At 38.0% G+C, this 12,055-nt stretch overlaps 1 protein-coding gene and 1 long non-coding RNA gene across 3 annotated transcripts; one reads left to right on the top strand and one right to left on the bottom strand.

Annotated features, from left to right (window-relative positions):
* Window positions 1-2,658: 2,658 nt before the first annotated feature.
* LOC116197890 (endoglucanase 11) lies at window positions 2,659-6,278 on the top strand. Its single transcript, XM_031528158.1, has 5 exons — window positions 2,659-3,089; window positions 3,227-3,439; window positions 3,535-3,735; window positions 3,833-4,087; window positions 5,443-6,278. The coding sequence occupies exons 1-5, from the start codon at window positions 2,865-2,867 to the stop codon at window positions 6,118-6,120; spliced, it is 1,572 nt and encodes a 523-aa protein (XP_031384018.1). The 5' UTR covers window positions 2,659-2,864; the 3' UTR covers window positions 6,121-6,278.
* A 3,546-nt stretch (window positions 6,279-9,824) lies between these two features.
* On the bottom strand, window positions 9,825-10,956 carry LOC116197075. Of its 2 annotated transcripts, none has more exons than XR_004154982.1 (2): window positions 10,399-10,956; window positions 9,825-10,080 (listed from the first exon to the last, which is right to left on the bottom strand). It is a non-coding gene; the product is annotated as an uncharacterized LOC116197075 (long non-coding RNA). The 2 variants fall into 2 exon arrangements; XR_004154981.1 differs by having other exon boundaries at window positions 9,825-10,056.
* Window positions 10,957-12,055: the final 1,099 nt, after the last annotated feature.

Below are 12,055 nucleotides of genomic sequence, written 5' to 3'. Positions count from 1 at the left end.
TCATTTCTCGATCAAGTGACGACAGTAGTATAAATACGGAACAAAAATCACTCATTCGACCACAAAACGCAGTGATACTATCGTTGTTGGGATTTAAGAAGTCGGCATCTGAGATTTCAATCCCGGGTTACTAAATCGGCGCGAATCTAATCTAGTTTTTTTTCCCGAATCAACTCGGAATGTCAGCCATGGAACATGGCAGGTCCACTGCAAGCGGGTCTTTTCCCATGAATGGACCCGGTCCAGCCATATGTGGAGCATCATCGACAATTGGTACGGCAAAAAATAGGCCGCACCGACACATTTCCCGCCACCACGAGAGGTAAAGAGCAAATATCCGGCGTCGTTTTGGGCATCGCTACTGTGGAATGACATATCAGGCCCAAACAGCTCGACATTGCATAGTCTTGTGGGACTCACCAAGCCCGACCGGCCCGGCCCGGCCCATAATGGTGCTAATTTGTCGGCGGTTCCGACCACAGTGTGACGCTATAGATCTACCCCTCTGCCATTTTTTCTTTTCAATTTTCCTCTTTTGGCCAAATAAGAGATTCAAATAGAAAAATGGGTGAAAAGGTAAATTTGTAGAGACAAAGGCAGCCAAAAGCATTTAATTATGAGGAGCTCATCACTTTAATTAGCCCAGCCAGCCGTTCATTGAATCGGCAATCAGTAATGCATTTTTTGACCTTTTTCTTTTTTCCTCTCTCGGGAGGAATTATTAAAAATATTTACAAAATTCGAATTATACATAAGTGCCTTGACTCATGTCAGTTATTGAAGAGTGTGTATATGCACGCAGGATGTTTTGTGCATGAGAAACGAACATTAATCTCACGCATTAATGGCTAAGTTAATAGAATATGTTAAGAATAGGAAAGGATATAACTGCCGAATAGCAAATTCATGGCATAAATTTGTTTCTTATTGAACTATGAGTAAGTCTATAAAGTCTCTAGGTCGCTATCTCATAATGACATAATGAGAAAGATAATTAATTAGATCGCTATAATTAATAACAACTATTATAGCCGATGAAGTGATTAACGCTCATGCTTACGTTTATATCAATCTGATTGATGCTTTCTTACAACGTGACGATATAAGATCATTTTAAACGAATCAAATAGGAATGTTACGTGAGAATCTATAAAATGATCTTATACATCAAGTTTAGCGAATAAATTATTAATACAGCTTTTGGGAATGAAAATAATCAACAGCTCTATGTTTTTTTTTTTTAGGTTCGGTTATAAAAGAAGCTTCCAAATCTTTTCGTATTAGGGTCCTGAATTTACTCGTATTTTTAAGTGGATGCAAATGTTCACTCGATCAAAACCCATGAAAGAATTTCATGTTTTTCCCATCTTATCGTGAGACCCATTTTTCAAGGATTGCCCGACTGGTTTTTGGCATGTATCCCGAGACTGCCGCTCAGCCCTTTCGGCTGCCGTTGAGTTGCAGTCTTTCTTTTTCCACCTACATTGTCCATATAATTTACGCATTGACCACATTTGTACAAAAAGCCATATACAAGTCCGCAGATGGAGGGAAAAAAGAACAAAAGAGATAAAAAAAAAAATATGGTAGCAGTTATAAAATAAAAAAACGAAAAGAAAAAATTTGATAATGAAATTAAATTTAACTTTATTTTATTTTACTTTTTCTAAATTCAATAACACAATTAATATGTTTTTATTTTTATTTTTTAAAATTATCTTTTATACCTTTTCTTATATATTATTATAATTAATTTTTTAATACTAAATCCTCTTAATTATTCAACATTTTTCCTTAATTCTACGAAATTATAATTACTTTTTTTATATTCTTTTTCAAATTCTCCCATATGTTTTTCCTAATTACTTTTGTCTTTAAAGCATTTTTGCTCTGTTTGTTTGCGGAATTAAATTATACTCCACTTTATTTTTTTCTCAATTTAACAACACAATCATTACTTTTTTATCTTTCAATTTAATAATAAATTATCTCGTATACTTTTTCTTAACTATTATTATAATTAATTTTAATACTAAAATTTTCAAACTATTCATTACTTATATCTCAATTCAACAACGCAATAATTACTTTTTATCTTATTTTTCAATTTTTAATAATAAATTTCTCACATCCACTCTATTCTTTCATCAATTCAACAACGTAATCATTATTTTCTTCTATTTTCTCTTATTTAATAATAAATTCTCACACGTACTTTTTTCAAACTATCATTACAACCTCATGTAAATATATATATATATATTTTTTTATTTGAAATGGAGCGTAGTTTAACTGTTTAACTACACTCCATTCCCAAATGTCACATCAATCATATTAAATTAAACTCGACTCCGTTATCAAAGTAAATATTAAGTTTTACAAATCAAGAAATAAAATTTATTTCTTGATTTCAAAATCAGTAAGTGTTTACTAGGGAGAAAAGATCAAGAAGTAAAATGATAAGACGTGATGCATTTGACAAATTTGCCCTTAAGTAACAAATATTATCTTGTAGTGCGGGTATTTGAAATTTATTGAAAGCCCCTCGTAACTCCGAAACGAGAATTGGTTTCTTGTGGATAGGGAAAAAGTAGGAGGAAAGGAAAAATGAAAACGAAAGAGAGAATAATCCAAGCATGTGAAAAGCACAGGCCATGGCAGAATGAGAAAGAAAGATAAAAGAACAGAAGAAAGAAAGAAAGAAAGAAAGAAGTGACTCTCCAGTCATCCATTCTGCTCTCTCTCTGTTATTTGAAAATATTTCAAAAGAGCAAAATCAAATATTTCAACACAGAGCAGTGAGCAGAACACTCCCTCTCCTTAAAGACCTTCCCTTTCTCTCTAGGAGTGGGGTAGGGACTACAATGGCAGAGAAGGGAGAGCTTCGATTCGGCCGGCATTGTCCTCTGCTTCTGATCCATGCAGTCCTCCTCACCCTCCTCCTCGCCGTCGCTGGAGCTTTCGACTATGCCGACGCCCTCGCCAAGAGCCTCCTCTACTTCGAGGCCCAGCGCTCCGGCCGCCTTCCCTACAACCAGAGGGTCACCTGGCGGGACCACTCCGGCCTCACCGACGGCCTCGAACAAGGAGTAAGCCCCACACGTTTATGACACGCTTGGTATGAAGGAAAGGACGGATGGGAATGAAACGGATTAGCGAAGGCCCGAACATATGCATTATGTTATGAATTAATTATACGACGTGGCATAATCGGGCTGTTGTACAGGTGGATTTGGTAGGAGGGTACTATGATGCTGGGGACCATGTTAAGTTCGGGCTGCCGATGGCATTCACGGTGACAATGCTGTCGTGGAGTGTGATCGAGTACGCCGAACAGATCGATCATGCTGGAGAGCTGGAGCATGCCCTCGACGCCATCAAGTGGGGCACCGACTACTTCGTCAAGGCGCACACCAGCCCCAACGTCCTCTGGGCCGAGGTACGGGCTGAACGGCCGTTCGTCAATGTATCCAAGAGTCGCTTAGATCACCCGATATATGTTAATTGAGTGCTCTTATAACATTCCTGTAACAGGTGGGAGATGGAGATACGGATCACTACTGCTGGCAGCGGCCAGAGGACATGACCACATCGAGGCGGGCATACAAGGTGGATGAGAACAATCCCGGGTCAGACCTCGCCGGGGAGACTGCCGCTGCCATGGCCGCCGCCTCCATAGTCTTCCGCAAATCAAACCCGCATTACGCTCACCTCCTCTTACACCATGCCCAGCAGGTAATCAATCAATCAGTAATCTCTTGTCGATGACTGTGCTAATGACTGAGATGATCAGATGGGCTTAATGGGGTTGGTTTGATGGTGGGCACCGCAGCTGTTTGAGTTTGGGGACAGGTACAGGGGAGAGTACGACAGGAGCGTGGAGGTGGTGAAGAGCTACTATGGATCGGTGAGCGGCTACAAGGATGAGCTGTTGTGGGCGGCACTGTGGCTTCACAGGGCCACCGACAGTGAGTTTTACCTCAACTACGCCATCGACAAGGCCCATTGCTTCGGGGGCGTCGGCTGGGCCATGACCGAGTTCAGCTGGGACGTTAAGTACGCCGGCCTCCAAGTCATGGCCTCTCAGGTAAATTGCAGCTTAATTTAACCATAAGCGTTCTCAATTTATATTCCTTTGTTTTTGTTACATCATATTAATAGGAAAGTTTAGGGTGGGAGATGTGAAAACTTATATAAATATTTCTTCAATTTTCGAATCCTACTTTTTTTTTGTTATAGAGTAGTAATTATGTGCTCTCGTGAAAAGAAAAAGGATTTATTTCGATGAAAACGAGACTTATTGCCTTTAATTTTTCTTATATAAAAAATTATGATGAATATTTGAGGAGCAAACCATGGGAAAGTGAAAATGCTTTCTGTTGCCGGACACGGCTCGAGAGCTTTGGAAAACTGTTTGTTTTCTTACCAGATATGAAAATGTTTTGTTTTCTGAATAGTTTTGTAAAAAAAAAAATGGTGCCAGGGAAATTGTTTTTCATTTGTTTATACACATGATTGATGGCGTGGAATAATGTATAGCACATTCATTTTCTAAATATATAGAATATATATATATATATATATATATATATATATATTTTTCCCCCTGAAATTGGGATAGAAATTTAATGACACGTGACCTGAAAATTTGTATTTGATAATTAGTAGGTTCTGAGAAATAGCAAACTTAATATGAGAAAATGATTTTTCGACAATTTTCAAAATTTTAATTTTAGAGTAGGGAAAAGAAAAATTAAATTTGTGCCCCTCCCAAATCTTCTTAGGATCATGCTTTTTCTCTCCCTTTCAATTTCAATGATGAAATAATATTCATCACAACATAGCTTTAAATCAAACTTTACCTTTTCCCGAAAGATTCATGGGATGGAGTGAGCCCCAATTAAGGCACCAACAAAGGAGGCCAAGCAATAGGCCGTATTTACTTTTTCAAGCATAAAATCATGTTCACTCTCTGCATATCCTAGATCATTCACAAATCATCGTCCACTGATATCGAAAACTCGGGCTCTGTTGCATTAGACCATATTACGATAGTAAAAGTGCGGTTTCGACCTCAATCGACCGCGGACATCAGACTGCATCATCACTGACCATGCTTGCTGCATATCCAGCTGAAAATCGAGAAAATTTGGTTGTTTTTTATTTTGTTCGAGAACTGATGGCTTGTTGATGGTGGCTTTAGGAGTGCTAGTGCAGTCGATGCACATGTCGTGCAGCCCTTCCATTTAAGACAGTGAACACCGTTGTCCCACAAAGGGACTCATTTGACATATATGCACAGGCCTATACATATAGCACGTATATATATATATATATATGTATATTTATTAGCTTTAAGATCTGTACTATGCTTGTATCTTAATCTGAACATCTGTTGAGGTGATCACTTGTATCTGATTGAATTTGACTCATTCCCGACAGCTGCTTATGAAAGCAAAGCACAAAACTCATGGTCACATACTCGAGTTGTACCGGTCGAAAGCTGAGTACTACATATGCTCGTGCCTTGACATGAACAATGGCACGGATGTCGAGCGCACTCCAGGAGGCTTGCTCTACGTGCGCCAGTGGAACAATATGCAGTACGTGTCGTCGGCCGCGTTCCTCCTAACAGTGTACTCGGATTTAATCAGCAGTTCAAACAAGAAGCTTCAATGCCCCGGAGGACTAGTCGACCACGAGGAGATCCTGGCCTTCGCGAAATTCCAGGCCGACTACATTCTTGGGTCGAACCCGATGAACATGAGCTACCTGGTGGGGTATGGCCCAAATTATCCTAGGAGGGTACACCACAGAGGGGCCTCGATCGTGTCGTACAGGGAGTACAGGGGGTTCATTGGGTGCACTCAAGGATATGATAACTGGTACGGACGGCCGGAGCCAAACCCGAATGTGGTGACCGGGGCGCTGGTCGGTGGACCCGACTGCCAGGACAACTTCTTGGATCAACGGGGGAATTACATGCAGACCGAGGCCTGCACGTACAACACTGCTCCGTTGGTGGGAGTCTTTGCGAGGTTGATGCAATTAGAGAGACCCATTCAAGAGCTTGGTCGGGGAAGAAGTTTTCCTCTGCTGGCTTCATATAAGAAGAAATAATTATGAACTTAATAAAATATAGGAAAATAGTGCATATTGGGTTTTTGTTAAGATAAGAAAATAAAATGAGAGGCCGGACTAAGTTGTTCAGCCCTTTCAGCTGCAAAAATCAAGTTTTTGTCCAATTTTTTTCAATAAGATTACCAGAATTTACTTGATCTCGGTCACTATGTGCTTCCATAAATGTTCGTGCTTGTTATTCTATAGTTTTAGACCAACTCCAGCAGGTTTGGGGCCACCCACATGGCATAAAAAGAGACGGCATCAGAGATGACCCCTTGCTAGAGGCATCTCTCTACGAGAGACCAATCAGTGGCTGCCGCGTAGTACCCATAGGCCCCATGCCGGAGCTACTTCCCTATTTTATTTTATTTTAAATTAAGATTGTAGGACCACAAGAAAGAATCAAAGACCGACTATTAGAGTCTCAAGTCTCTCATTTTCTAATGTGAGTCTCTCAATGATATAACGCCTATGTGCCGAAAATCAGGCTCACTTAAGAGACCCATCGATTCTCTCCCATTAGAGATGGTCTTAGGATCATTTCCTTCATATGAAAAGATGAGTGGGCCGGATCTTCATATCATGGCCATCTTAATGACCTGATCCATTTAAACCTTGTCGGGCCTTATAATAGGTTTGACATCCGTCCATCGTATTGGTTTTCTTGTTAATTAAGAGAATTCCTGGTATTAAACTTTCATTCCAATTACTTTCCATCTATACTAATAAAATATATATAGTCAGGGGTGAGAGTTGATCTCGCTTTTAGTTTCTGATTTCATCCCTATAAAATCAGTTCTAGCCAATAGAAAAAAATAACGATGCGTTTGGTTTCAGAGTTAAAGTAACTTTGATTTTAATTGTGGAAAATGACAAAATGTTATGCAGTGTGTTGAGTTAAAGTTAAAATTTTTGTGATTTTAACTCTGGAAACAAACGGGTCATAAATATGAGGATAGAATTGACCATTTAATTTTTCTCTTCTAACTTTCCTATAAGCACTCCTAAAGTTTCTCTCACACATGTTTCAATTTAAGGGGGAAAAAAGCTACTTGGGAGATAGTTTCACGCCACTCCCTTTTTTATTTTAATTAATTAATTATGATAATTATTTTTGCTCTTGATTAAGAGCGATGTCACGGGCACAAAGCGAAATTTGCTTTAGATTTTTTCCTATAGTCTAATTATCCTTTCAAAATATGAATATTTTTCTATCATATATTTTTTTAATGTTATCTGCACGTAGTTGTCTAGTGATACATAAAGCGACAAAAGAAATTGAGTGAAAATATAGAAATAACAAGTAAGAAGAAACTTGCGAGGTACCGCATCGGTGCGCATCGGGGTCCGACTTCCCGATCAGATTGGGCCGATCTTATGTATTACTAAAAGATTAACAACTAATATTTTTGGGCACATGGATATGTTACTGTGTTAGATGAAAGCTTGGGCCTTCATGGACTGAGATAGGAGTGGGCCGACCGACAAACTAATAATTATAATTATATAGCTCAACATATATAATGGATTTATTAAGAAAAAATAGAAATTGACAAAATAGAAATATTGCTGCTGTCGCTCTGATTAATCACAGGCGAAATGCCTCCTCGGGTAATTATTCCATAAACATGATAACCGGATCAACGTTTAAAGATCTTTTTGAAAAATTATTCAATCAGTTTAAGGAATCGTTTTTTTTTTCAAACTAAAATTTATTAGTTCAACTTTTTATAACGTAAATCTCATTAAAAAAAACAAAGCAGAAAAATTAGTCCAGTAAATGCCGAGGATAGGAACAATTCCTTTTTGTAATAAGCGAAATTTTGGAATTGTCGTTGCATATTCTTTAGGGAAGACAACCATTAACATTAATGAAAAAATAGGGGGAACAATACGTACAACGTCAATTGACGATGAATAATTCGATGAAACCCTAGCTCTTATTGGAAACTGTTGCCATTTTTTTTTTCTGTGGGTGGTAGAATGTCATTTTTTTAAAAATGTCGAACATAAATATCCGTGAAAAGGAATGGGAAAAAGAAAGATAATATATTCAAAATCTGAAGATTAGGACATCCATTTCCATTGTCAAGAAAGGTGAGATTATTGCCCAAAGAAAGTTAAAAAGAGTGAATTGATGCCTTTCATATATCAACTTTTCTGCGATTCAATCACTAATATATGAAACCCTGACCAAAGCACCGGATGCCCGATTAATTTATTCTCCGTTAATGTTGGAAAGTTCATGATAATGAAAATCAAAGATCTGAAATGATTCATCATATATATTATGCGTGAACATAATTGGCTTACTTAATTAGACCTGTCCATCGGGATCCTGAACATATATAATAACCAACAAAGATTAGTGCACAACTTGAACATAAATATTCAGACCTAATTGCCATCTTTTCATGCAAATAATGAATTTCTTCGATATGTTTATAGTTGTCAATTCAAAACAAATATGCGATCCAGTCATATGCTCGAACGGGGCAAGTTGCCCAACTCGAAGATAAGAACCATAAACATTTAATTATTTTTCTAAAATACTTATATTTTGGGACGGCTTATTATTAAGACGACTTCGTGTTGAATAGGGCAATAGCTAGAACTGGCTGACCCGACAGGTATGTTCTTTCTTGATGTGTGATTTCGGCATGTCAAAGAAGTTATCAATTGTACCACTCCTTGTTCCTTTCCCGAAGATGGACAAAATAATAGATTAGACCGTGGACCATTTCTGGCCTTTGATGTGAACAAGAGAGAGAGCCTAATTCTTCAATCGAAGCAAATGGCCAAAAGAAATTGCATGTGGGATTTTGCCGAAGATAAGGGCGGCCTATCCTTCTCTTCTTATGTCTCAAGCTTTGAAGCTTCTCGTGCTATTCACAGTCTACCTTAAAACCGTAAAATCCTAAAAAATAATAAAAAGAGGAAGATTGTATACTTTATGTCGCGTAAAAGTTATCAGAAGCCTTGTCTTGTTTTCTCAAGTAGGGGGGCAAGACCTACCGAGAGAGAGTGGGGTTGGAGGGGCGGGGGAAGAGTTGGTGCAAGTAAGAAGAGACGAGTAAATGGTTCAAACTCAACTCGATTAAAGCTCCAATTCGATTCGATATTATCCAGTTCAAGTTGAACTTGAGTTCCACAATATTTGGATCGAAAAAAGCCGCGAGGCTAATCGAATTTTATAGTTTTACAAACACACATACTTATAGTTACAGGTCATAGCTCATCCGAGTTCTACATGACCTTGAGCTACAGCACAGTCGAACATAGCTCTTTTGCTTCGTTGAAAGGAGTCTTGTCGAACTCGAACTCAAGCCTCCGGTTTGTATAATGAGCGGAGCTTAAGTTTGGATGATATGGCTCGACCAAGTTCGAGCTCGAGCTCATGAGAAAATGATCAAGTCGAGCTCGAGCCTCCTAAATTCGATCTTCGCTAGATTCATTTGCACACCTATTTTCACGTCTAAAACCCAAAAATGGAATCCATTTATACAATTATAGGGAAATTATTGAATTATTAAATAAAGTGTATAGTAATAGCGCACGTCCTCGCTTAATAATTAAGATATTACGAATTTGATATTTTTGTGAGATTTTTCGTTCTCTTTTATTGGATATTTATTATTTTTATTTCATTATATTATACCTATTATTCTCCATTGTAACCATTGAAAGGTAATACCCACAAATGAATCCAAAAAGTCGAGGGCCGGTCCTTCTAACTTACTAAAAACAGAAATAATGCCTGCCGACTATATGGTATGATATATCACAAGAGATTTGCATTACAATGATTGAAGAAATTGGATTAGCTCAAAATATTTGGCCAAATTGATCGCTCAATCAAAGATGTAGTGGTGGTGGCCTTGGACAATCCCACCGAAAAAGGAACTGTCCCATCAATCATCTGAGAATGATTAGCTGCAGGATTCACAAGATGTATAGCTGTAGAGAGTTAGAGATTAGATTAGGATCAAATTTAACTTTGCCCCAAGATATCCTTATTTTGGAAAAACTTATTTTCAAATCAATAGGAAAGAGAATATAGTATATTCGCGTACGCTTTTATATCTTAATCAAGAGCTTTTACGTTCGATATTCAATAAAATTATTCATGCTACTTTATTAGCTAATTAGAAATTTTATTTTATTATATTAGCTTCATATATTTCCTTTATAATCGAAAAAAATAATGTTGTTTGAAAAGTAATTTCCTTGGAAGACCTTCCCAGGTTCATCTCTAGATGATAGCTCAAATCTCACCTTATTGATGACATAAATGTCCAAAACTAGGGAGCAGGAAACTGATGAGAGAGCCGCTTCAGCCTACGGCGAGCTTGAGGGCTCTCGTTATAATTGGTGTGGATCCCTCACGTGAGCCCATGAGATTTGCAGGAGCACAGGTTAACCCATTCTGGGGTGACTATTCACAGGGCTTACCCATAGGTTAACCTGCAGGCCCCGAGCTTTGCTCATCAGCTCCAAGTCCAGCGAACGTGAAATCTTTGAGACCTTCCATGTCAAGACCAGTGGGGAATGGTTGCTCGGGCCATTGGAGGTGGAGGCCTAGTGGCAGCAATACCGATGGGTTGATTGTGAAAAAAATAAAGTTTTTTTTTAGTGAGTGATCAAGTTTCTTCTACAGATAACTGAAAAGAGAAAAAAGAGAGAGAGAGAGAGAGAGAAGAGGGTGGGGGTGATAGTTATATAGCTTTATATAAATTTTTTTCTACTATTCCTTGTTGTTTTCCTCTATTCATTTATTATTTTTACCATAGAATACCTTGTTATATAATGACAAAAGTCTATCTTTCTAATAAATTCCCAAGGCTCTGGCTATATCAGTATTTGCTATTTTATGGTTCACCTTATCTATGTACACACTCCAGCCAATGCTGTCCAGCCTTTTGCCTTTCAAATTCATCACCCAGCTTGGCTCGGATTGCCAAACTTGAACCTGCTTTGTGATCCTCAGCCTACACAGGACACTCTACCAAATAGCTCGTCCAAAATAAGACGTAGGAGTATTTTTTTATGGCGTTTTTGAAAGAATCCAAAACATAGGCGTCGAATTGAACAGGAATCTCACGTATAGAAGTCTAAATATGGAATTATTTTCAAAACTAAATTAGTTTGAGAATAAGTTTTCTAAAAAAAAAAGAAAAACACTATTTTGGGGCAAAGCTCGACCAAATTCTATGGTTCAGTTACTAAATCATCTTTGAACTCTCAGTGATAAGTGTTCATGAACGGCTCAATTATTGAATTAGAGACTTTTTCCCGGAACTTAGATCCTATCTACACTCGATCAAGTTAGCAGAGTAGAGGAAATTAATTGATTCTTACTACAATTGAGAGTGAACATCGACAACAACTGCAAGCCTACCGTTGATATTCTTAATCTTAACTACAACCTACCAACCGCAAGCTCGGTTTTTCTTGTTTTTGTGAACTTAAATGATACAAACAAGCAATCACATGGAACTATATTATTCAAACGTCAGATGGAATCTTCCCTGCCCTTGTCTATTTTCCTTTTCAGCGTGCACCACTTGGTATCCGAAGTATTAGCTCTGAATTTTTTTTATTTACAAGATTCGAACCCGAAATTTTACTTAAGGGGACCACCGGAATCAATCATTCATTTATTTCCCAAACTGCAAGAAAGCTTTTGGTTTCGTGGAGACGGACATAAGAAAGGCAAGTGCAGTAAACACATGCAACAACCAAACAACGTCCACTGAAAGAAAGTGAAAATTACATTCAAGAGGTAGATGCCTATCAAAGAGGTTAGATGGGGATAATTATGATACTTTTGTTTCAGAGTCCCGAATGAAAGATAAAATCAATTTAGGATATGGCAGAATACTCTTTCGGCATCAGCAGTTTCTGGACCACACAGGCCAAAAGCTATGGCGTA

Source organism: Punica granatum, chromosome 2 (genome assembly GCF_007655135.1).
Source record: "Punica granatum isolate Tunisia-2019 chromosome 2, ASM765513v2, whole genome shotgun sequence".
NCBI classification, from domain to species: Eukaryota; Viridiplantae; Streptophyta; class Magnoliopsida; order Myrtales; family Lythraceae; genus Punica; species Punica granatum.
Note: the sequence above shows the minus strand (reverse complement) of the source record. Positions and strands in the feature narration are given on the sequence as shown.